This window comes from Cryptomeria japonica, chromosome 7 (assembly GCF_030272615.1).
Source record: "Cryptomeria japonica chromosome 7, Sugi_1.0, whole genome shotgun sequence".
Taxonomy (NCBI): Eukaryota; Viridiplantae; Streptophyta; class Pinopsida; order Cupressales; family Cupressaceae; genus Cryptomeria; species Cryptomeria japonica.
In genome coordinates, this window is record NC_081411.1 from 266,215,150 (window position 1) to 266,242,452 (window position 27,303).

A 27,303-nucleotide genomic window follows, 5' to 3' on the forward strand; every position below is an offset into this window, starting at 1 on the left:
TCTACACATGACACATGTCATTCATTTCTTAATTCCTACACTACCTACCTCTTTCATTATTTTATTATTTCTTCTACCTACCCTCTAATCCTAGCCGACCTCTCTTTTAACACCTCTCAATCTTATCCCTCCATTTCTTATTGTGTCTTCTATTTAAGAAGATGCCTTCTTCATTATCAAACCCTAATGACCTAATGATTACTTGACTACACTACGATCCTACTTGCAACCACATTCCGTTCTTTGTTGAGCTCTTGTGCACATAAAAATCTGAGAGCAAATATATCAAGCAAGATCAATGGAGATAGGAAGAATGGAGATCAAAACCCTATTGGACATGTGATGGTATAATCTTTGTGATTTTGTTTTATTTGCATTGTCTTAGGTAATCTTCATATGTTATGGTGGATCTTTGTTGTTGTTAAGCTAGGGTTTAGTGGCTGGATTCATTTAGCCTTTCAATATTGTTATTATTGTATCCATTTTCACCATATATAGTAACAAGTAGTCAAAATGGGGTACCATGCTAGTGTGTCATGCTTACGCCCAATGTAGTTGTTTGAAGGACCAAACTTCAGGTTGGAGACTTGAAGGTCGTGGATTGTAGGTGGTTGGTTGTAGTGCCCCACAAAACTGAAAGCATTACCTAATGAAGCCATTTTTTTGGGACTTACTATTTTCAACATTTTGACAATTGTTTAAGTAGTTGTATGAGTCATACTTTCTTTTTTTGGAAATTTGTCTTTAATTAATACTTTGCAACTTCAATGTCTTATGCTATGCAAAGTCATGTTTTTTTCTATACTTTTTAAGATTCTTGTAGCTATTAAAATTCACGAGAAATATGATTTGAAAGATCTTTGCCTATGTTTTTTTCTTGGTATAATTTAACAAGGTTTTTCTATATAAAGCTATGTGTTTAGTATTTATTGTTTTCTCTACGTAATTCTGCATTGCAAATTTTCATAACATTTTTTAGTGTAGCGTTAATATTTTTATCAATTTATTGTTAAGTTGTAGTTTATGTTTGGTTTTGATAGGTTTGTTATTCTACCTACAATAATGGACCAAGTGAACTTCATGTTATGAGAATCCAATCCCTATTACTCACTTTTGTCGCTACCTAACAAGTAAGCCTTTTTACTATACACATGGTTGATAATAAATTTTAAATTTTGATTATTACATATTTTAAATGGTATACATATAATGTGCATATAAATTTTTCTCATAAAAAACTGAAGATCTCAAAAAATAAACCTACAACTTGTGGAATTTAGATAATTGAAAAAAGTTATTTATAATAACCTTATATATATAATGTATTTAATATTTTGTACTATAGAAGTTTTTAATAGGAGAAAGCCTAATGAATAAGCAAGATTTTCTATTTCGATAAACTTTTGAATTTCAAAAATTTAAAAATAAATATCTCTATTAGAAAATCTCATAGGTATATGAAGCAAAACACGAAGTTATGATATATACAAATTAAGAATGTAGACAACTAGGGAGTATAGACCATCAATGAAGAGGTAGAAGTTTTAAAAACAACAAAGGTTTGATGCAATATTAAATCTATAGAAATGTCTATGAAATATTACTTAACCAAATATGATGTTTAATATTGATTAGAATACTAAAAAGATGAATCTATTTTATATAGAAAGAATTACAAATAAGTATTTATATTAAAATTTTATTCTTTGGTATTATTATTGTCTTTTTGTATTCTTTAAATTGATGTTAAACTCTATAACATCTCATCTAAAATGTCATCATCTTCTTCTAACATTAACTTACATAAATATTCAATTATGTAAACAACATTAACTTACATATTACTAAATAACAACATTGGATCAAATCATACAAGTCAATGATGTGATGTGACATCACAATTATTCTATGCTTTAGTACTCCAAAGCATTTCAATGGAAGCCTTAGCTAGATGATGGTGTTAAAATATACATTTTGCAAGCATGTGAATCAATTGTTGATGTTAGACTACCTTGGAATGTGTCTTGAAGATCTGAATGCTGAAACAACATAAAAATCACAAAGATATGTTTGACATAAAATTAGTTTAATTTGAACTCTAAACATGTCAAATAAAAATTAATATAACTTAAATACGATAATAATTATTCTATTATAATAGAAATTTGTAATTAAATTTGAATAAAGAGTGTGGGTCGAATGTACTTACATTCCATAAGTCTCTGGCCTTAAAAACACTATCATCAGAGGGACCAATATCTTTCCATTTGGCAGTTATAGAAGCACTTTCAGGACTTCTATTCCATAAAATAAAAGTATATCTCTTATTTGACAATGGCCCAGCCCATACCTGTATAAATAATAAAAAAATCCACTCTTTTGATTTAACTTCAAAATCTTAATTTAATAAAACTTTCATATAATTTATTATAAGAGTTTCAATACCTCGAGGTCCCCTTCCTTGCTCACTTTCTTTCCCTGTATGCCTAAAGAATCTAGAGAAAGGCCCAAAAAAGAATATGATCAACACATTAAGAGAGATTTCATAGAAAAAAAAAATTAAAATATTTGTGTTCCCAACCTTGGTTAACCTGAATGACCTCCTCATTGGTTATAATCTCTACAGTTTCAGGGCTCATAGACCTTATGTCACAACCAAGAAGCAAGGGTGCCTACAGATAAGAGTACAATTGAAATGACCATATAAATAAAACATTCAAAACAAACCCAAAATGTATGTATTCCTATTTGCATGCTAATCACCTTCATTAAAGCCCATATGCTAAAATGGGATCGATATTCCTCTGTGCTCATCTTTCCATTCCCAACCTCTAACATGTCAGGATCTGATACATCAATTCAATCTAACATTTATCAATATAGAAAGAGTTTAAATGTTGTATCATAATCTGGCATCATATATCAATGTTCAAAGAGCTTGAATGTTGTATTATAATGTTGTATCATATATCAATGTTGAAAGAGCTTGAATGTTGTATCATATTCTTCCATTATCCTAACACCATTAGATGTTTAAACTTACCATTCCATCCACCAGGGCCTGCATAAGAAGCCCACTTATCATTCTTGTCAGCTGTAGATGTCATTCTGTAAATATGAAATTTAGCTAGTAAGAATTATTTTTCTATTGTAAAATATATATAGACATTTTATCAAATCTATAACAATGAACTGCCATATATGTCTAATACCTGTCCCAGTCGTCATGTACATCTCCTGTAGTTCTCCAACTATTTGCAATCTTAGGACCCCAAGTTGCAGGGTCTTCTTGGCCCCTGAATTTTTTTTACACCCATTATGAAATAAAACCCTGATACTTAGGATATTTTCTTTAGAGTTGCAACATGCATCTTATATGATGAAAGAAATTATTCTTACCATTCACATAATGAATAGAAAATAGAGAGGCCTGTCTTGGTGAGTGCTTCGCTCATTTTTGTGTATCTGATATTTTCAACATGTTTTTTTTTTATCAGTAAAGGCAGAGCCAGATTTATATATTTTCAACATGTTTTATAGCTGTAAATATCAAATAAAAACTTACACATCCATGACATTTACCTCTGTTTAGTATCTACTCCCTCATTATGACAATTGTCATATTTCAAATAGTCTATTCCCTGCATTTTCATTATTCAATGGGTTTTCTCTTTAGTATTATTAAATTTTCAATTAAATATCTTAAGATCTTTGCAAACGGCTATTTAGTTTTCAATATTTATTTCCCCATAAATTGTGATGTATGAAAGTAACTTATATATTAATATACATTAACGACCTGATAACCATTTCCAAAATCCCCATACTAATAAAAGACTTAATTCTAATGATAGTAACATTTTACCCATGATGCAAAAGTGTTGGCATCTTGCTCTTCATACCCAAGAGAGCCTGGCTGAGTTTTGGCACATGTTTGGTTTCTGAGAAATCAGATTAATGTCAAGATGAATACACAAATGCATATAGAATAAGTTGTTAATCTAATGACTACATTTAATCTCTGAAAATAATTGTCTCTGGAGTCTTTCCAATTTCAAAACTTTTTCAATGTTGTTAACATATATCTGTTAGCGCTAATATTCTTCTGTTATCTGCTCACCCAGCATCTGAATATATTCCAATCTTAAGTCCCTTGGAATGAACATAATCTGCCAGTGCCTTTATGCCAGAAGGAAATGTAGTAGAGTTGGCAACAAGATTACCCTGACCAGATAAAGGGTTTGAGTTTCATTACATCAAAAAGTAGAAATGTAATTCTAGTAATTCTCAATTCTTGATTATGCACCTGAGAGTCTCTGTCCAGGTTGGCCCAGCGGTCATCTAAATTGACACAACCAGATTAACATTAGTAATAGCTAAATGGTCAAGACATATATACAGATGATAGAAAAAGGTTGTATATCTGACCTATATTCACATACACATATCCCAGCTTGGATAATCCAGTGCTGATAATTGCATCAGCTGTATGATGCACACAGATCAATATAATTATTTCTTTCAAAATCAGTAATAAATCAAAACGACCATGACTATGGGAAATCGGATGATCCAGATCCTCTTCCTCCCCTGTTACTGCATTAACTATCTAACAGTATGTTTTATGTTCTGGACTTTGTTATATATGGACTTTAAGAATGTGATTTTATATTATTTTATTTATTTATTTTTGATTGTTGCGTTTCAAGTTTTTTAGTTTCGAGTTCAGGGGAGGTCACAAAGGAGACCTTTCTAACATTTTCGACTAAGAAGTCATTTATTCAACTTAGAAACCACTTAATCAATTCATATCAATTTAAAAAATATATAATATTATTTTATAATTGATAATCTCGAAATTTATTAAAAAAACTCTGTTATAGTCTTATACCACTAACAATGGTTCTAATGCAGAAACTACCATAACATTCATAGTTTACTATTGTTGCTAAATCTTCTCATGGTAAGAAATTCAGAACACCATAGTTGAGAATCAAAGTATGAATAATACCTGTTTCACGAATAATCTGTTCATTAATCCCAACAGGGAAATGATTAAAATTATTCCACCTAAACAAAGAACAGAAACATATCAGTCATTGTATCAGAGAGTGTGTACATACATACATCAACAAATGATAAATTTCAGTACTAGTTAAGGTTTTGTAAGTTTATTTCAGCAAATTTGCAGTTGAGAAACATTATACCCCATTTGAGGCGTCTGAGCAAGCCCATTGAAGCCAGCCGATTCTGCTTGATAGCACAAAAGTGCAAAAAGAACCCATATCATCTTCATGTTTTGCGGTGCCCTCAAAACAGAGAAATTCTAGGCCTAATATAGCAAGCAAATTTTAGTTATGGTTACTTAGAAAAGACTTTGGATTTCAATTATACAGCTGTTTTTTAGCTGATTCCAGTGTATATAATTCTGTAAATGGATAATGACATTTCATATATTCGGCATGGAATCGGATATAAGACAAGGGCAAGCTGACAAAACGAGGCTGTGAAGACGACCTTATACAAATCTAATCCCCAACGAGGATCCCCATTTTGAGCGTCGATGTTTTCCTGTACAAGATGACTCCAAAATAATGTGTCCACTATGTTTTGAAATAATGGGCACATTTGAAGCAATATGTGATGTGGTATCTTATTATAAAAGAGAAATGTGATAGTAATGAAACATAGATTATGATGTTTGAAAAGTTTTGAAGACAATTGTTATCGTCTATAATAATTTTGATTGAGTTTTAATTCAATTTTTCAATTAGTAGATTATTTTTTTTTTAATTTCAAATCTAATTTATAGTTTTTGATGTTGAAAACTTTGGACTATCTTATATCGATATCATCTTCGTTTTATTATTATATTAAGACCCTATTACATAATTGACTAGGTAGATTCATTATTGTTATTTCCTTCTCCTGCATTGATCCTTTCTAGGTATTCCTCTAACTATCCCTCATCTACTATGTCTTCATAAGTTCCAATTAGTTAGAAGGAGCATGAGCCAAGTCCACATAAACCCCAAAAATGGTATAATCCCATCGATTGCCCATTCTTGAAGATCCATCTTTGGAGTTGGTCACCACTTTTGACAAAACACCCCATATTTTGTAGTGAGGTGTAGAATAATATTTTTAACAACTTTCATAACTTCTATATTTTGTTATAGGTGTACCTTGACCCTCTTGTTTCTATTCTTCAATATTCTACCATAGCATTTACGTAGTTTAAAGTCTTGATATCATATATTTAATTACCATTCAAATGTAGTATCTATCCTAGCTCATTTAATAGTTTCCAATCAAATTTATCTAGTTGAGGATGACTTTAGGTACTTCAATATGCATTACTTTGCATTGGATCTTAGATATAGATGCATGATATTGGTTAATATCGTAATAGTGCACATTAGTGCAAATAACACATGTAGTACATTTAGGGTTCAAAAAAGGTTATATTTAATTGTTACGTAAATCTCTATCCAATGCAATAAGAATACCTACAAATAATAGTAACAACCTATATGTGACTACATATTATTTGAAAAAATTAGAAACAAGAAACCACCAAGTGGTATCCCAAAACTAAGAGTCAAAATCATTTTCACTTTTCAAACAACAAATGTATAAAAGTCAATTATATATAGAAATTGGAGGGGAAATTTAAATTACATCAACACATCTTTAAGAAGACCATGAGACACATTCAATCTTATGTTAGAAAATCCATGCTAAAAGGAAGAGAGATTTGACTAGAATTATGCAAGATAGACCTCATGTATCTATCCAACCTACACCCTCATAACAAAAAAATGTAAGTATGATCAAAGACATAAGAAAACTAAGAAACAATTTAAGATATTGAAATGAGTGAGACAACTAATTTATGCATAGGGCTCAAGATGAAATTTTGAATAATACTCTACCATCGGAGATCAATATAATGACCCTAAGAAGTAATATAATTACCAAGAAGGAATCAAGGTGAACTAGATTTATAGTTTACCTTTTAAAATAAAACCTCTTTAAGTGTGAGATGGGGTTGCAAAGGTAAATATTTTAAACTCCATTTGAATATGAGTTAACTACATAGAAGAATGTTAGATTAAATGGTGGATGGTGTTGGTGAAACCACTCGACCTAGGAACAACAATCTACAAACACAAACCTTCACAATGCAGGAGAAAGGCTATTTAACCAATGAATGATGGTGAATTAAGATAAGAAAACATGTACAAACACCCTATATAAATAGCACATGTGTGATAAGGTAGAAACAAATCAATATGTAACTACCAATAATAAATATTAAATACATGTGCATATATCATGTAGTATGCAACTTATAACTAGTGTCAGCTGCCTAAGTAAAATTTAAGCATATTAAAATGACAAAACCTCATTTACTCCAACACCCCCCCTTAACTACAACTTAGGAAGTAGATTACTATACAATATGAAAGAAAGATGCAAAATAGGTTGCACCTACACAACCATCTTTTGTATCCATGTACAAATCAAAGTGCATTATAATGAAATGGAATCTCTCACAAATCGGAGAAAGGGAGAAAAAACAATGGGACAAAATGCCTCTCCAAAAGAGAGAAAAGAAACAACAAGATGATTCCAAGAGGACTCACTAATACCCCCTAAGGATTGCATACATCATGTATATACAATCAAGTATCTCACCATAGGAAGGAAAGGAAACTGTATAGCCCCCCCATAATGGATAAAGTCTTGATTCCATAGATTTAATTATCATTCAAATTTAGTATCTATCCTAGCTCATTTAGCAGTTTCTAAACAAAATTTATCTAATTGAAGATGACTTTATATAATTTAATTTACATTAGCTAGTTTTCGATATGATAAATATTTACATATGGAATTTATTAATATCATAATAGTGCACATTAGTGCAAAAGAACCACACAATAAATTTAGAAAGGAAAAGATTATATTTTCTTGTTACAAAAATCTCTATCCAATGAAATAAGAATACATACAAATAATAGTAAAAACTTCTATGTAACTACATATTATTTGGAAACAATTATAAGAAAGAAACCACAAAACTTCTATGTAACTACATATTATTTGGAAAAAAATATAAGCAAGAAACCACCAAGTGGTATCCTACAACTAAGAGTCAAAATCATTTTAGTTTTTCAAACTGCAAATGTTTAACATTCAATTATATATAGACATTGGAGGGGAGTTTCAAATTACATTAGCTCATCTCTTAAGGCGATCGTGAGACGTACAATTTTATGTTAGAAAATCCATGCTAAAAGGAAGATAGATCTAGCTAGGATTATGCAAGATACAACACATGTACCTAACCAACCTAGGACGTGTCTATTCTAGCTCATAACTACACCCGAGTCATAACTACAAAATGTAAGGATGATCAAAGACATGGGAAAACTAGGAAACAGATAAAAAAACCATCCTAGGTCACGCCTAATTATATAAAAGAGAAATAAACTCATTATTAGGAAAATGATGAGGAGATTGAAATAAGTGAGACAACTAGTTTATGAATAGGGCTCAAGATGAAAGTTTGAATGATAATCTACCATGAAAGATCGATATAATGGCCTAAAGAAGTAATATAATTACCAAGTAATCAAAGTAAGAGTGAACTAAATTTAAAGTGTTTTTAAATGCAACCTCGTTAAGTGTCAAACGGGGATGCATAAGTAAAAATTTTAAACTTCATTTGAATATGAATTATCTATATAGAAGCATGATAGGTTAAATGGTGGGTAGGAGATGAAAAAAATATAACGAGGAAGATCAAATACCATTAATAAATGAAAAACTAAAATACTATAAAGCTACTCTCATCACACACTATCACATGAGAAGCAACATAATTATCATATCATTGCATCTAGTCATCATAACACCCATAGCTAGAGAATGAGAAACAAAAGATTAACATATATACATAAAAACTTGACAGTACTTGAAATGGCCACCATGAGTGAAGGGTACACTACAAAGAAAAAGATCATATGTTTAGCTATGAAACACCAACCATGAGAAAGACACATCAAAACAAGGTGATCTAGAATTATTACCATAATCTTGAAGAAAAATTTCATTTCCAAAAAAGATACACTTCACCACAACCTTGAAGGTTCCAATGACCACATCTATAACTCCATATGCAAATGGATTCACTTTAACATCAAATTATCCTAAGAATCCAAATAGTAAAGGTAAGGCCACTACGAATAAAAAATACATGCATATCATTTCATAAATGACAACCACAAATTGTGAATACATAAAGATCTTACTATGAAAGGGATAATAAAAGTATTTGATTAGAACACTCTTGAGAATTTGAGGATAAGTGAAATGACTTAAGAACCTAGAGATCAACACTTTACACTACTACATAGGGGGTGTTTTAAGATAATATTTCAGCAAATTGTCTTAATTTGAGACAAAAAAAAAGTTATCTATTGTCCTGAGTGTCTCAAATTATCATCTTAAAAAATTGTCTCTATAAAAACAGTATAAAACAAAAATATTTTTGTATGTAGAGACAATTTCATATTTGTATCTTTAGAGACAATAGGGATTTAAAGACATATTGTCTCTAGAGAGACAATAGTTGGGATTAAAATCATATTGCCTCTTGAGAGACAATATGTCTTAAGATCTCAACTATTGTCTCTTTCGAGACAATATAAAAAATGTATTAAAAAACTAACAATTTATTTTAAATATTTGTTGTGTAGTGTTCAACCAAAATGTATTTAGAAAAATAAACAATTTATTTTAAATATTTTTTGTGTAGTTCTCAACCAAAATATTTCCAAATAGAAATACAATATTCAAAGTAATTATATTTATTTTCTTACAAAACACTGAACAAAATACCATAACAAACTAACTTCATCCAAGAAAATAGGCTTGCTTTCCTAAACAAAATTGATAATTATTTAAGAAAAAACCAACTCCTCATGTTCGTAAGGAAGAGCTTGAGAGTGAATAAATTGACAAGTATGATGATACAAAAATTAAGTTTATAATTGGCAAGTCTTCTATATGCTACAAAAAAAATAGGTTTATGATACAAGTCTTCTATATGTTGTGATAGCATTGATCCATTTATTTTGGTATCTAAATTCACTTGGTAATACATGCTTCTCCTCCTTTTCAACAATTTCCAATTTTATACGAGCCAAATTTACATGTTGATCTCGTTGTTCCTTGTGTTGTTTGAAAGAATCATAATAGCTATAATGCCTCTTAGAACATTCTTTATACCATTCGATCTCTACCATATAACTTTGCATTTGACTCAACTCTTTGTTTAGTTTCTCAAATCTCTTTGTCTAGCTTGCCTTAATCTAAATCTTAACATGGACTGGTTTGATAATAACATACTCATATAACTTTGCATCTGCCACCACCATGGCCAATGTTGTGCAATGTGTTCCCTATTTTCATGACCTAATAAAGGCTATTTTTTTGCCCTGAAAAGTGTTTGGCTTCCAACATCGGATCAATCATCTGTCACAAAGGAAGCATTGCATTCATTCTTTGACATAAATTTTTTTAAGCATAAACTTTGTCATTATCATTAGGACAACAAAAATTTATAACTCTGTATATTCTTTGTCTTTTAGGCAAAAGTTTGTAAATCACAATCATAAGTGATTTGATATTATTCAAAAAGATATAGTGGTACTCAATATTCATCTTAAAATAATCAAGAAATATTATGGCCATAACAAGGCATGGAAGTTTATCAACTCAACTAAAATAAATCACCAGAAATATATCTATAACAATGTCTGTACGATATTTACAGACATTTCTTAGATTACATAGTGTATTTCCAATCCAGAAAATGATGAATGTGCTTTCTCTTTCAAAGAAGGTCTCAAAGATATCCATTGGGACCATATAATAAGCTAAGGAAGTTTATCAACACTAATAAAATAAACCAAAAACACATGTACATAGGGTATTTATAAACATTTCTTAGTATTACAGATTGTGTATTTGTAATAAAAAAAATGTAGAATGGGAGCTCTCTCTCTCAAAAGAAGGTTTCAAAGATATATTTGTGAAGGATTACTTTATAACTAGGTTGAAAAACCCAATGTATATACCCATTCCAATCCTACATTGTTTTTCTCACATGTTTTCCTTTCTTTTTATTTATTAATTTTGCACGTGGAATTCACTTACATTAATTAATATATATTAATGAATATTCAATTTCAATTGATTTTAATATTCAATTGATTTGTCAATAAAATAAATTCAATTTCAATTTACTCATAATGGTCATCATTTAATAATTTAATGTTGTGTTGTTTGATTATCATGCACTAGTGGAGGTGGTCGGTTCGTGGTGGATTGAAATCCATGAAAGAGGAGAATAGTGCAGAGGTTATTTAGGGTTAGATAGTGGTGGATTGGATATCACAAAGGAGAACAGTAAATGGTGGATGCAAATCCACAAGAGGAGGGAAGAGTGGTAAGTAGAGTCATGGAAGGAGGGTGATGGTTGTTCCGGCGAGATGTTGGAAGAGGAGAAAAATAAGTGATTTGATATACTTAACATAGTGATGAAGTTCGATGAAGGATGTTTACATCTTGGAAGGGTAATCCTATTATATTATCTAACTCCATTTGGTGAGTTCTACTCACAAAATTTTCCTACCCAGAGTGTTTGGTGCAGGAGCACCTAGGCAGACAAGTATCAGCCCCAGTCAAAAAAAATTCCCATTTTGCTTTAGTGGTCTCGTTGGGCATCTCTCTGGCTATGCAAAGGCTTGACCATAAATGTGGAGGGTGAAAAGGAAAGTTTAAAATGCTGATACAGGGACATTGATTCATGGAATCATGAGTTTAGTCAAGTTGCAACTGTAGTCTCATGAAGTTGGAGTAATTTTGTGAAATGCAATTAGCAAACATGGAACCAAATGCATTCACCCTTGTCAGCAATCTGCAAGCATATGGATATGCTCAAAATAGCCTTCTCAATGATGGATTGGATCTCTTTGATCAAATGCAAACAACAGGTGTGACTAGTGAAGCCAAACGTGGTTACAATGAATACTTTGATTGCAAGGTATTCTGCAAATGGGCAGTGTGATAAGGCTTTGAAGCTCTTCCCTGATATGAAATTAAACGGTTTAAATGCCAAAAGTGATCACATGGACTACGGTTATAACTGGTTTTGTTCATAATGGGCATGGGTACGGATTCCACAACTTTTGCAGCATGTTGTGCAGACATCTACAGAGCCACACGTTACTTCAAATAGGCTCATTTTTTATGATCCACCACAGCTATAAGATTTGTTAGAGTTATATACTATTAGTTGTGCCTATTGTATATCGATCTTGAGATGGCATATGTCATAGTTTTGTAAAACTTTTATTGATTTAGCACATATGTCATTTTGGTACATTTTATTGAGCTGGAACATATGCCTTTTTTGTACATTTTGTTGAGTTGGTACATATGCCACATTTTTGTAAAGCTTTTATTCTACATTTGGATATATATAAAAGGTGATATTCGATCTAATTTGTTTGTTGTGTGCATATCTTCATACTATGAAAAATTAATTAACATCTTAAGCATTCTTAAGTTATGAACAATATATATATATTCATTTCAATAACAATGGTTATATTTTGAACAACTTATAAACAATGTATATTCAACAATGAATGGTTGAGTTATAAAAAAATTATCATGTTATGGATTAATGATGTTGAAATTGAATGGAACTTATGAATGACAATTGGTATTATCTAAATTCCAAGTGTTGAATTTGGTTGCCTTTGGCAACTTCACCAAATTTTATGATCATTGAGATCAAAACTTGTCAATAGATATCAAAAGTTATCAGCAGTTGTCAATAGTTGTCAATAGTTGTGAAAAATTGTCAATATAAGTTGCAAGATAGGGTAAATCTTGTTCTATTTGTCGTGTCCATGAACCATCAATGTGAGCATGTCTAGGTGGGCATTTTTATGCTAGGCATAGTCCTAGTTGGGTCTCCAGGTTGCCCGAATGTTCAACACCCTAATGTCGCAGTGACATCTCTTGAGTTTCCTAAGTTCATTTTTTTTGTTTTAACTTTGACAGGTTGTTTCTTAGAATCCGCGACATGTACAAATGATTCGTTTGAATCCACAAGGTCACATTAGGCCCCTCTACAATAACCTATCTTTGATTTTGAAGAGATAAGCCATTTTCTTAGGGCAACAATTTTTTTGTTGATGCAAATATCATCAGTTGCGTGTAATGCAAAATTGCAAGATAGGGAAAATCTCTTTTTGTTTTTCGTATCCATGAACTATCAATGTGAGCGTGTCCAAGTGGGCATTTTATGCTAGGCATGGTCCTACTTGGGTCTCTAGGTCACTTGAACGTTCAACATCCTACCATTGTGGTGCTATCTCTTGAGTTCCCTAAGTTCAATAAAATGTTGAAATTTGACGAGTTGTTTCTCAAAATTTGTAGCATGTACGAATGATTTGTTTGAACCACAGGGTCATGGTAGGCCCCTCTACAATAACCTCTCTCACATTTTGAAGAAACAAAGCCATTTATTTAGGGAAACATTTTTTCTATTGATGCAAATATCATCAGTCGCGCGCAATGCAAAGTTGCAAGATAAGGTAAATCTCATTGTTTGTCATAACCATGAACCGTCAACACGAGCGTGTCTAGGTGGGCATTTTTATGCTAGGCATAACCTGGTCAGGTCCCCAGGTCGCCCTGACATTCAACGCCCTACCAAAGCAGTACCATCTCTTTGCACATTGATAGAAGAATAATACATGGATTACACATTTGCAAAATAACAATGCATGAATTGCACATTGAGAAAATAATAACACATACAAATCAACTCATGGTCGTCTATACACAAAATTTGGCCTCTAAATACATATGAATCAGCTCATGGCCATCACCTATATACAAAATTTGGCCTCTCAATAGATACAAATCAACTCATGATCATCTATACACAAAATTTGGCCTCTAAAAACATACAAATTATCTCACATGGATGTCATCTGTATACAAAATTTAGCCTCTAAACAGGTACAAATCAGCTCATGGCCATCTATATACAAAATTCTGCCATGGATATATACAATATTTCCAAAATCACTCTATACATACATCAAAATGCATACAAATCAACTCAAGACCGTCTCATGGCCTCTAAATATGTACAAATCAACTCATGGATTTCTATACACAAAATTTGGCCTCTAAATACATACAAATCATCTAATGGTCGTCACCTATATACAAAATATGGTTTCTCAATACATAAAATTCAACTCGTGGTCATCTATACACAAAATTTGGCCTCTAAATATACAAATTATCTCACATGGATGTCATCTGTATACAAAATTTGACATCTAAATAGGTACAAATCAGCTCATGGCCATCTATATGCAAAATTCTGCCAGGGATATATACAATATTTCCAAAATCACTCTACCCTTTTGTAGAATCAATCTAATGAACCTCATGGATCATCTCTAACCCTTATTGTGTCAAGTATTGCCTCGTGGTCAGATTCACAAACTTTCCATAAATTCTTATTGGGCGGTCTACAACGACATTTAATTAACTGTATATTCACTACAATAACACTTGGTTAGAGTAATGAAGAATATGTTTGTGCATGTCGAAGTCCTTGAACAACCAAACATCATATTTCTTCATAGGGTACCTTCTAAGCCATGTTGCTATTACCACAACAGACCATGTTGGGTACTCAATACCCTCTCCATCGATGATTGTGGAAGTCAAATTTTTTTTGCCTTAATACAACGACACAAAAACTAATCCATGCCTTCTTCATTGTTTTCATCAATAGTAACCCCATCCACATGACCTAAATTTTATTGAATGGTAAATTAGTACCTAAATTAGTGTAAAATCAAGTACAATAACTAAGTAACAAGTAACAATACCTGGTTGTAGTATGTCAGATACATGGTCAAAATCCATGGAAACTTCCATCGGGTTCAACTATTGTGGTTTGGGAAGTTGATATGTATCAATGGGAACTAAAGGTCTGTAAGACCATCCATCAACCCACTCATATGACTCACACTCATCCCACAAAAAATCCATACACAATGAGCAAAAATATATAATTTGTCTAGTATAAATAATTGGGGATCTTACAAGCATCTAAGCTTCAAAATGAGAGAAAGTCACTTGATCCTATAAGTGTACAACAATCTACATAGCTTGCAACATCAGATTCACATATCAACCAAAAATATATAGAAATAGTAGAATTAGCTTGATTACCTGATCACATTGTCGAGGTACACCATTGCACAATGGTTGTTGCATCTATTAAATTAGCACCACTTTCATACTTTAGTTCTTCTCTAGCAAGGGCTCTTTTTACACATGCACCCACACCATCGTTCTCTCTCTTTCTGTGTCCAACCTCACTTAAATTCCCAAAAAAAATGTACACTGGTCCTCATATGCACCCTACTCAACCAATATAACATCCTTGCAATCTTGAATTATGATGTTTGGTTATTCGACCATGTGATGTGTTTGTTTTACCTGATATTCCTTTCCCTTAAATTCTCATAGTAGAGTCGGAAGCATCCTTGCACAAACTCTGTTGAATGATTATGATCATCGCTTATGTATAAGTGATATTCTCTTACTATCTTTCTATCATGTTCCATGCTGTCATGTGCATGCATAAATTCTATGTGTACAAAAATAGTTACCTCTTGAGAGTGGTAATATTGGGATTGCACTTCATTTTAAGGTTGTGACGTATAATTCTCTATAAAATCTACAATAGAAACAATGGTAACAAGAGAAAATGTATCTTTACATATCTTGAATTTCTCATCCAGCGACCATGCTCTATGTAGTCATAAAATAATTTCTCCTCAAAAATACTCATAAATTGTGCACCAGGTATATCTTGACTCGCCAACTCACATCTCTTCAACTCTTTTCCATCTTTAACCCCATATGTGATTTACTTGAATTTTCCATAAGAGACTAGTGTCTTTCCAGTTTCATGTGTACTCTCTAAATGTATACATCTTTGCAACTTTGCAAACTACCACATGTAGCACATGAATATTTCAAACACATAATGTTATAAAAGGTGCAGTCATCATCTCTTTGACATAATTAACTTCAAATAAAATCTCTCGATGACTCTGGAGGTGCTTGTATGCCACATTCCTACAAAAAAATGTTACTGTGCAAAGAACAACATATATGATGATATATATCATAATGTATGAAAAATTCAATATACATACTACAACAATATGTAGTCTGTACATGATTTATCTTAACATAAAAGGTTTTTGTCATTTCAAAAAACCTTTGACTAATTATTATTTGAGGATATGTTTGAGTCATTTCTCATAAATTTTTATTTGAGTCATATCCAAAAAGTTTTTTAGATGTGGCTCGCTATTTATTGATCCAATTCTCCTTTTAACAACATCTCTTTGATTTGGTGAAACTCTTGTGTTGTCATGCCAAAAAAATTCAATTAATTGTCTTAATACATCAACAACAACCTTGTCTTTTTATGGAAGGGTACCTGAAAAATGCCCAAAGAGAATTATTGTTAGGATCCTCAAGTTTGTCACACCTCCCTAAGGCATGTTGTAGTGTTGTTCTACTTATCTTAATAACTTACTTGTTTTTCTTATTAAATGAGACTTTTTAGTTTGCTTTCTCACTATGATTGATGTAAGAACACGTCCAGTAACATTTGAATCTTTAGATCATGACGTTGAACCAATTGCTTGATACACATCAAATAGATATCTTACTATAGTTTTTTCATTATTATTTTCAGATGATCTTAAGCCAATAATTTTATATCTCTATAAAATTCATATTTCTTATCATTTCAACAATTAATTGGAATCTTGTGGTTTGAATTAAGCTCTCAAAATATTTTTTCCATACTTTATTATCCATTCTTTGACAAGTGTGTTGGGAAATTTTATCGGGCATTGGCTTCAAAATATTTTCATCAATGCCAATTATATACTTTGGTTTTCTATAAATAATTCTAGGAGGTGTTAATAATATTGCATGTTCTTGGCTTGCATTAAGTACATTACTTTGATCATTGATTATCACTTGTTCTTTTTTTTATTTGATTCATTTGATCCATGTAATCGAGTTGGTGTAGATGGCATACCTTATTCTCCCAATTTCCTCAGTTAATGTAGTCTTTTCATGCGCTCCCTCTACCTTTCCTTTGCTACCTCTTGTGATTCAATGGTTCCTCACTTGTTTCTTCCCATCATGAATATGAATTGTTCTAAATAACATCATATATGTTAGTAAATATTATACAAATTAAACAAACAAAACATTTCATAAAACTATGAAAATCATTGAATTTGACAAACAAAAGCATAAAATAAACAAAAAAAATTGAAAAATCAAACTAATAATGCATTTCAAGCATTTGAAATCATATTAAACAAAATTCATCATCCATTGTTTGAGAATGTCATGGGTGAAGACATAGTTACAGTGGGTTCTTCACCAAAAGTTATGTTTTTTTTTACCATTATGAAACCACCTATAGTGAAGGAGCTGGGGACCTAGCTTGATTGGTGAGAACTTCTAGTGGTAAAGCACAAGTTCTAGTATCCCCCCATCCCACATGGTACCAGAGAATGTGTCACGCTAGTGTCATCAGTCACATTAAAAAGATTACCTAGTGCACTGCAGTTTATAGGGGGGTGCTATACTCGATTCCTACAGTCTAAAATGAAAAAAATCACCTATAGTGACAAAAACCCATTCGCATTTTTATTATTAAAAACCCATACGGAGTATTGACAATATAGACAAAGAGGGGGAATGTTGCAACGTTCGATTGTGGCAATAACCCAATCATGATTTTGACTCTATAAAATGATGCAAACTTTATAGTTGCAATAACCTGGTCACAACTTTTACATTATACATATGAGTCTACAGTGACAAAAACCCATATGACATATTTACACTAAAGATAAAGGGAGATAATCGCAACATCTATAGTCACAAAAACCCATACAGGGTTTTGACACTATAGATAAAAAGAGAAAAGAAGAGTCTATAGTTACCAAAACCCAATCTCATTTTTCACACTATACAAAGAGAGAGATAGAGAAGGGGGAGGGAGAGGAGGGAGAAAGAGGGGGAAGGGAGGTTTAGAGAGAGATGGGGGTTCACGAGAGAGAGAGGGAGAGAGGTAGAGAGAGAGAGAGAGAGAGAGAGATGAGATAAGGCTAAGAGAGATAGAGAGAGCTCAAGATAAAGGAATATGGAGAGAGAGAGAGAGAGAGAGAGAGAGAGAGAGAGAGAGAGAGAGAGAGAGAGAGAGAGAGAGAGAGAGAGAGAGAGAGAGAGAGAGAGAGAGAGAGAGAGAGAGAGAGAGAGAGAGAGAGAGAGAGAGAGGAGAGCAAGGGAGAGAGGAATAGGGAGAGGGGGAGATAGAGTGATAGAGTGTGTGTGTGTGTGTGTGTATGTGTGTGTGTGTGTGTGTGTGAGAGAGAGAGAGAGAGAGAAGGAAGGGAGAGGAGGGAGACATAGATAGATATCGATATATGAATTTATGTGTATGTCTACATAAATGAATATATAGATGTATACATATATGAATATATGTATGTTTACATATATCAAATTATATATATGAATATATCTATGTTAACATATATGTTCATATTAAAGAACATAACTCATACGTGTTATTATACATATAAAAACCCACACCTATTACTATAAAAAATAAAACCCATACGCGTTATTATAAAGAATAAAAACCCATACGTGTTATTTAAAAAATAAAACCCAATACGAGTTCTTAAAAAAGAAAACCTCTTATGTGTTTTGCCTTGTACTTAGGCTTGGATAGTAAGGTTCAGGCTTAAGAGCCAGGTTACTTCCCTCCTTTTTATGTGTTTTCATCTTCCAATCTGGTTTCTCAACTTCATCGTCATCAGGTTTACACATTATCAAGTGGGTATTTGTAAAACTTCCACCATAATTTATCCCATCTTTTGAGTTTTCTAACCATATAATTTTTTAAAAGTTTGAAAAACATTAATATATTAATCTTGAATTTCTTTTACCAATGTCTCACGAGTTTTAAGAGACAAACATGTAACATTTTTTTAATAACTTTTAAACTACTTGTTCAAAATTGAAAAAAATTTATATATTATTGTTCTACACTTAATTATTTACATTTAAAAAAATAATTATTTTGGTGCAATTTATGTGACGCGAACGAATAAGTACCTGATTTTTTAGGATGCATCCACTTTGAAAAATCGTAAAAAAAAAATAACAATTTTTTTTTTAAAAATACACAACTTCTAGTTCTGACTCTTAACTATCTTTCTACCAAAGGTTTTTTCAAAATAATAAATACAACTATAACTTTTTTGATGTGCACATTAGACACTATGTTATGTTTTGCTGAAAAAAACATGTGCGTGAAATATTTGACCCCCTTAATCTTACTCAATTTTGAAAAAACTTAAGTAGTTTGGAAACTAGATTCATAGTACTACAATCTTTGTTCTTTGGGTATCTTCAAATTTTGAGTGGATGTGTCTCAAATTGCTCCTCCAAGTTCAAGTTTAGTTGATTTCAGAAAAATGGTATCCACTTATACCCCTCTTTTTGTTCACCATTTTGGTGCACTTACCCTTATATAATTTTGGAAGAGATAATATATGATTGAGATTTAGTTGTGAGTCTTGATGTTGGTTTTAGCATTTAAACCAACTGTAAGTAAATGATAGATCAATTAATCCTCTTGAAAATCAATAAATTCTACTCCAAGTTTCATTTTTAGTAAGATCTTGACCATGTTGGATAGCAGAATGGTCTATGATTAATTTAGTAAGGGGTAGTTGTTGGTAAATCAAAATCCAGACATATATAATCAATAGTTTTTTTTAGATGTACTAAGAAATAATTAATTTCTAGGATTCAAAGCAAATATCTAGAAATATTTTCAAACTTTATCTAAAGAATCAATGCAATGTAGAAAATGGATAACTTTCACTTCATTTATCCTATTTGAATGGAGAGATGGCATTCAAAAATCATTATTACAATGATTAATACTTCACATAGTCATAGACAACATTAATGCAAGCATCTAAGGAATATAATATAATATTTTCAAGTTGTATAAGAATCATATCACCATATTTCATGCATAGATCTGAGACACAAACTTTATAAATAACCTAGTAAAATATAAGTCTCACCAATTTACTAAATTTAGCTAAATAAATAAATAGGCATTAATATGCATCACCAAGATTAGAATATGGATTGTGAACAATAAGCATGATCCATTGATTGATTTGAAATTTTGTAAAATTCAAACATAGAAAAATTTATAAGATTACTATTTAATACAATATATATAACCCTTAAAAGAGCCTTAAAAGGAGACATAAGTAACCACCTTGGAACACTAAATAAAAAATAGTTTAACTGAAGCCAACATTGGGCAAACTAATCTATCCTAGGACTCATTACCAATACAACCTAAGTGGAAAAATTCAATGCCTCTTTTAAAAATATCAACTCTAGTGTTGATTTATTACATCTTTAAAAGAATAAATAAATGAAAGTGTTGAAATAAACGATTATCATTATTTTGTTCTATCTTGTTGGACCTAGAAAATGCTCTAGGAAAGTTGTGATTGCTTCATTTATATCATTAAGATTTAGTCCTTTGTGATATTTTATTTTTATTCCTTGCGAGAAAGTTCAATTCTTTAACATATCTTGCAACTCCTTGAAATCATTCAACTCTTTTTAGAACTTTTGTATTATGGCCTTGATTTTCATCATAATATCAATAGATTCCTTAGACAACTCCTAATGCAATGAATGTGTAATCTCTTTAATAATCCTTGTACTTGGCTCTATCAAGGAAGGAGTGTCCTAGAAATGCAAGAAAGGCCATAAATAAACTTATCAATATTGGCCATTACCTTTTTTATTGAACTCCTTTTCCTATTTATCTTGTCCTTACACTTTGTGACTATCTTTATTCTCAACTTGCTAGCTACCAACCACTTTTTTATCTATTCGTAGTTTTCTTTTTAAAACATTAACTTAGCCAACTCAATAGAAGTAGTGTCTCTTGGTATTTGTAAAAATGGGAGCTATTCATCCCAATATAGATCCTCATCAATTTTAAACTCAATTTAAATTTGATGTTATGATAGCCTCACAAATATTCCTTGATTATTCTATCTATGAGGACTTGTATACACCCTCTCTACTTCTTACTGGCTAATAGGATACCTCAAAGAGTGGATGTTGAGCATCCTCATTTAATGTTGCTTCTACAACAATAGCTGGTCAACAATATCAATAGCCAAATGATTGATGCAAGAGGCTAACTATTCCACTTGAGCTTTTAGTTCCTCTTTCATATTCTCATCCTTTTTCATTCACTCAAGAATAGTGAAAAAAAATAATTGAAGATATTTTTTCTCCTAGATTTATTTTCTACAATGAATAAGATCCTTAGGTGTCAATTGTGCTTCAATTTATCCACAATGGGGTAGCAACTTATGCTACTTTATTTCCTCATTCATCCAAGATAATCTTCTAGCCCTTTTCATACTTGGTTGGGCCTTAAATACTTTAGCTATAATTTAAAAATATGAACATTATCATCCTAGATATATGTTCTTTAACTCCTTTTTAATACATTATTTAACCAAATAGTGGTACTTGAAGTTTCTCCTCGAGGTGGGTAGAAGGAGACTGAGGAGTCAATACCATTTCTTGTAGTATCTTGAGAAAATTTATTGATTATGTTATTCTAATATTTTAGAATTAGATTTCAAGATGTTAATATTTTTAACATTATCTTCTTGTAGATTCCCTCCAAGCTTCTCATCACCATCAACTGGTTGATTTTCTTGTTCAGTGTATTGGGGTGAAGGGACTAGGCTTTCATGTGGAGGAGAAGGGATAAGGGGTGGAGATGGATGAGGTAAAGAAATGGGAGACTAATGTGAAAAAATCTCTTTTGGAGGATAAGGTTGAATTAATGTAGATGGAAGTGGAGATTTATGGGATGAAGGATTTTAAGGTGAAGAGTGAATTGGAGGCTCCTCTATATAAATTTCAAATGAGGATGGAGAAGGAGACCTTACTCAGAGTGGTGACTCAAGAACACATTTTCTTTCTCCTACCAAGAATATCTCAATTTCCTCTTCCTCTTCCTCACTCATCTCTATGATTACTCTCTTTTCCACTAGCTTCCTCTAGGTGGTAGCTACTTTGTTGGTTTCTATAAATTTTGTTTCTTTTTCTATAGCACTAGATGACCCTAGATTTATTTTTCTATTATTATTGGGCTTTGAGATGTGGTGGCTTTTACATTAAGAATGGTACATCTAGCCATTATTTAGATCTAATTACCACAATCACCACTCTCTTGTCCATATAGGTATCTTTTGGGGTGGAGTAGTATACACTATGTACGGCCTTATCAAGATTCCTTTACGTATGTAATTCCATAAATCACACCCCGTGCAATTTCACATTATATGAGCCTTCTCTTTAACTAAATTAAAGACAATTGTGAACCTTAAACCTTAATACTTGATCTAACAATATAAACTTTTGCTTCTAGCATACCATTACTAAGTAAAATATATTTTGGCTAGACAATCATTAAATATTGAGGCTAGACACAATTTCTTTCATCTCCTTTGGAACCTTACAAGACTAGTCCCCATATAAACATTGTCACTTTATGGACTTAAGTTTACTATTATTTGTCCTCGCCTAGATTCAATATTATGTGTCCTCTGACTTTGTAACATCACATGTGCATGCATGTGTAGTGCATCAATGTCAAGTAGTGCACTATGAATACTATAAAAATAAATTATGAATTTTTTATAATATTTTTTCATATTAGTTTTGAGTATTATATTGGACCACTTTTGAAAAACCAAATATGCCCTTTATAAACAAAAATTATCTACAAATTAACAAACTAGACTAACATCAAATATATAATTAGAATGATATACTTACAATTTATCGTATACGTATGATATTATTAGAATGAACTGCATAACTTACCTAAAAGTTGTTTTAAAAGTTCTCAATATTGATATGGAATTATAAAGTAGATCAATATAAATTCACATACAAGTTTCTCTCAATGTCACACAATTTTATTTGAGAGAATTGTCATCACCATTAAATACCTTTGTTAGTCTTAACATAGTACAAAATAGAAAATAATGCATAGTTTAAAATAAAATAATGTATTTCATAGAAAGTTATAGCTGTGCTCTAAACCATGACATACTTGGTATGTTGCTCTGGAATCATATTGAAGGAAAATCATATCATTGAAATCTATACAATAATCCTTACAATTGTTCTTCATTTATTTAATTGATACTCCAAGATGTTTATTAAAATGCTTATCCTGATGAAGGTGTTAAAATATACATTTTACAAGCATGTGAATCAACGGTAGATGTTATATGGTCTTGAAAACTTCCCGAAAGATTTGAGTGCTGAAACAACAAGAAAAAAATCAAAGTTATAATTTAAAATCTAATATGAAAGAAATTCAATGTAAACTCTAAACATATGGAATAGTTGATGGCATTTATCTTAATTATGATAATAAGAATTTCATTGTAACATTTGATTAGCTATTAAAAAAACAATAAAAAAATGTTCTTACATTCCACAAGTCTCTAGCCTCAACAACATTTCCATTAGGAAGACCAATGTCTTCCCATTTTGCAGTTATAGATGCACTTTTTAAGCTTCTATTCCATAAAATAATTACAACTCTTGCATTTGACAATGGCCCTGCCCATACCTATATATGTGTATATTAAAATAAATAATTAATCTTTTAATTAAATAAAAATTAATATGAAAATTGAATATAGAATTGATAAAATTAGATATAGAATTCATCAATTTCATTAGAAATATTTCAAATACCTCAAGGTCCCCTTCCTTGCTCACTTTCTTTCCTTGTTTACCTAATGAATCTACATAGAGAAAATAAAAAAATAATAATTCAAGACAGACACAATTCAAATTTGCTGAAAATATTTGATATTAAAATAGTTATATTCCTAACCTTGGTTGACATTAATGACCTCCTGATTGCTTAGAATCTCCAAAGTATCATCACTCATAGACCTCATGTCGCAACCAATAAGCAAGGGTGCCTGCAAATGGGAATACAATTGAAATGACAATAAAATAAACTATTCAAACCAGACTCATTATAAAATTATATATTCCCTTTTGCATAGCAGTGACCTTCATTAAAGCCCATATGCTAAAATGGGATCGATATTCTTCTGTGGTCATGTTTCCATTCCCAACCTCTAACATGTCAGGATCTGGTTCATCAATCTAGGAGTAAGTAAAATTAGAATAGAGCTTGAATGTTACATTATAATTTAATGTTATTGTAATAAAATTGAATATTTAATTTACCATTCCATCCACCAGGGCCTGCAAAACTAGCCCACTTATCATTCTGGTCAGCTTTAGATATCATACTGAAAATAATCAATTCCTTGTAAGTGTCATCTTTGATCACTAAAATATATTAGAAAAGTGTGATATTTTTAATAAAGGATAACCATGAGCTTATCATGTATGATACCTACCTTGCCCAACTATTATGTATATCTCCTGTTGTTCTCCAACTATTTGCAATCTTCGGAGCCCAAGTTGCAGGATCCTATTGACCCCTGAAAATTTATATAACCATATTAAAATCAAGGCTTTGAATACCTTGATATTGAACCATTAAAACCTAAATTCATATGAATGAAGGCGTGCTGCTTACCATTCACACATTGCATAGAAAATAGGGCGCCCTGCCTTGTTAAGAGCGTCCCTCATTATTTGGTACCTGATATTGTCAACAAATTTTCTAAATGTAAAAGCCACGCACAAATCTAAAACCATTCATTAATTAGTGCAAAGATTCACATTTACCTCTCTTTAGTATCTTCGCCCCCACTGTTGCAATTATCATATTTCAAATAGTCTATTCCCTGCGTGTTCATTATTCAATGGTTTCCCCCCTTCAGTATCAAAAAAAGGGGAAAAGAAAATCTGTCCTAGCATCTTCATCCAAGGTGACATTAGTTAAAACTCATAGCAATGAGACAGAAATTCAGTTCTAATGATAGCAGCATAATACCCATGAAGCTAAAGTTTTGGCATCTTGCTCTTCATGCCCAAGTGAGCCCGGCTGAGTTTTCATGCATGTTTGTATCCTGTAAAACAAGTCCAGTGATTATCATGGCATCTATGGTTAGATGTTACATAACTGAACTTTTCACTTTTCATTGATGAAGATCATTTGTATCTTCTTCATTGTACTGTCACCTTAATTGAAAAACACTAATTGTTGTCAATGAAAAGTCAAATTTTCAATTATGTAACATCCAGCCATTTATGCTATCATGTATCCCGATGACTAAATAGCCATTTCCATAAACAACTAGATTCAAAAGCAGTGTTTTTTAAAATCAAAGAGATGCTAGCTGTGCTATCTATACAACTATTGACCACTCCTAAGGTGGAAAACTAATCTACTGCAATTCTAATTTCAAAATAAATTGCCAAGCTTATATAATTGTTACTTAATGATTGGATGTATGTGTTTTGTTTTCTCACCCAGCATCTGAATATATTCCAATCTTCAGTCCCTTGGAGTGAACATAGTCTGCCAATGCCTCTATACCAGAAGGAAATGTAGAAGCGCTGGGAACAAGATTACCCTGATCAGATACAAGGGTATTATTTTAAGTACATCAAAATACATTAAATATGTAACTCTAGCAACTCTCAGCCCTCTTTTCTATTCACATAATTTACCTCATCATCCCTGTTCAGCTCGGCCCAGCAGTCATCTGAATTGACACAACCAGACTAACATTATTAGTTTGGTCTAAGTGCTAAGAAAAAATATATACATCTAATAGAAATGGTAGAATATAGCTGACCTATATTAATATACTCATAACCCAGCTTGGATAATCCACTCGATATCATTACATCAGCTGTATGATAAAGATAGACAATAACCAGATTATTTCATATTTTGTCAATCATAACACAGTGCTAGAAATCTACTGAAGTCCTAAATATACAGGACCAATTGTACCATGCCATAACTAAAAGCATAAGACCTTGTGACAATGCTTAACTTCAGAGGCCAATAGATGTATAATGATATTCAGAACATTCAGATTACAGCATTGTTTTAGCTCTTAACTCAATCTTTGCATGGTAAGAAGTTCAGACATGCTATTTATTATCGAATATAGCAGGGTACCTGTTTCACGAATGATCTGCTCATTGATGTTATGGCATGGGAAATGATTATAGTTATTGAATCTAAACAATGAAAAAACTACATCAATAAATGAATAAGTCTATATACATGCATGAAAAAATGATAAAATTTCTATACAAATCTACTCTTATTTTGGTTATTTTGTGTCGTGGGTATTTGTATTTCAGAAACTTTATACCCCATCTGGGGCCTCTGACCAAGCCCATTGGATACTAAATTTCTGCTTCTCACACGAGCTGATTTTGCTTGAGAGCACAAAAAAGAGAAAACCCAAACCCATATTATCTTCATGTTTGCAATGTGCTCCAAACAGAGAAGCTTGGTGATATATATAGCATCTTGATTCTGAATGTGAACACCTTACATTTCACCTGAACAACTGTGTTGAGCATATTCCTGCGTTTAAACCCTTGTGGACAACTTCATAATGTGAACTCGATTAGATTCGCCATCTGGTGGTTAGAACAATGTCTCTTTCTTTTTACTGTTAGAAGATGAGCCAGGGGTGAGGATAAGATAAGGTTGCGAAGAAGACTTTTTTCTGAAAGCTTGACGTTAGGCTTGGCCAACAGATATAGTCGTTTTCATGGCCCCTTTAAGCTGGAGCTCACTTGAGAAGAAATACCAAAATAGAGTGTTAAATATGTTTGGAAATGAAGTGTATAATGAGATGAAAGTGGTTTGCGATAATTAAAATATATTTGTATCTTCATGAAGTTCACCTGGCTTCATTTAGTGAATTTGGGTTATAACACGTGTTTTAGGTTATAACACGGATCTTTCTATTTTCAAAAAATATTGTTTAAACTCTTTTTTTGTCACCCCTCCTAGGCTAAATTAGA

The 27,303-nt window shown here is 31.7% G+C and overlaps 1 protein-coding gene and 1 pseudogene across 2 annotated transcripts; both read right to left on the minus strand.

Annotated features, from left to right (window-relative positions):
* Positions 1-1,799: 1,799 nt before the first annotated feature.
* Positions 1,800-5,316, minus strand: LOC131046262 (alpha-galactosidase). Of its 2 annotated transcripts, XM_057979948.2 has the most exons (15): positions 5,208-5,316; positions 5,012-5,070; positions 4,429-4,485; positions 4,307-4,341; positions 4,121-4,224; positions 3,866-3,941; positions 3,583-3,641; positions 3,400-3,465; positions 3,213-3,296; positions 3,044-3,108; positions 2,764-2,846; positions 2,582-2,672; positions 2,446-2,495; positions 2,210-2,350; positions 1,800-2,039 (listed from the first exon to the last, which is right to left on the minus strand). In XM_057979948.2, exons 1-15 carry the CDS (start codon positions 5,294-5,296, stop codon positions 1,944-1,946), a joined length of 1,155 nt encoding a protein of 384 aa, XP_057835931.2. In that variant the 5' UTR covers positions 5,297-5,316; the 3' UTR covers positions 1,800-1,943. The 2 variants fall into 2 exon arrangements, with proteins under 2 accessions (XP_057835931.2, XP_059065327.1); XM_059209344.1 differs by lacking the exon at positions 3,400-3,465.
* Positions 5,317-23,537: 18,221 nt separating this feature from the next.
* LOC131046259 (alpha-galactosidase-like) lies at positions 23,538-26,752 on the minus strand (annotated as a pseudogene).
* Positions 26,753-27,303: the final 551 nt, after the last annotated feature.

Bases quoted from the DNA above. Each gene is read 5' to 3' on its own strand.
- LOC131046262 (XM_057979948.2), bottom strand. From the start codon at position 5,296: ATGAAGATGATATGGGTTCTTTTTGCACTTTTGTGCTATCAAGCAGAA. The intron at 3,466-3,582 runs GTAAATGTCATG...TGAAAATATCAG, and splicing joins GGAGTAGATACTAAACAGAG to ATACACAAAAATGAGCGAAG. The intron at 2,673-2,763 runs GTGATTAGCATG...TCTTATCTGTAG, and splicing joins GCATATGGGCTTTAATGAAG to GCACCCTTGCTTCTTGGTTG.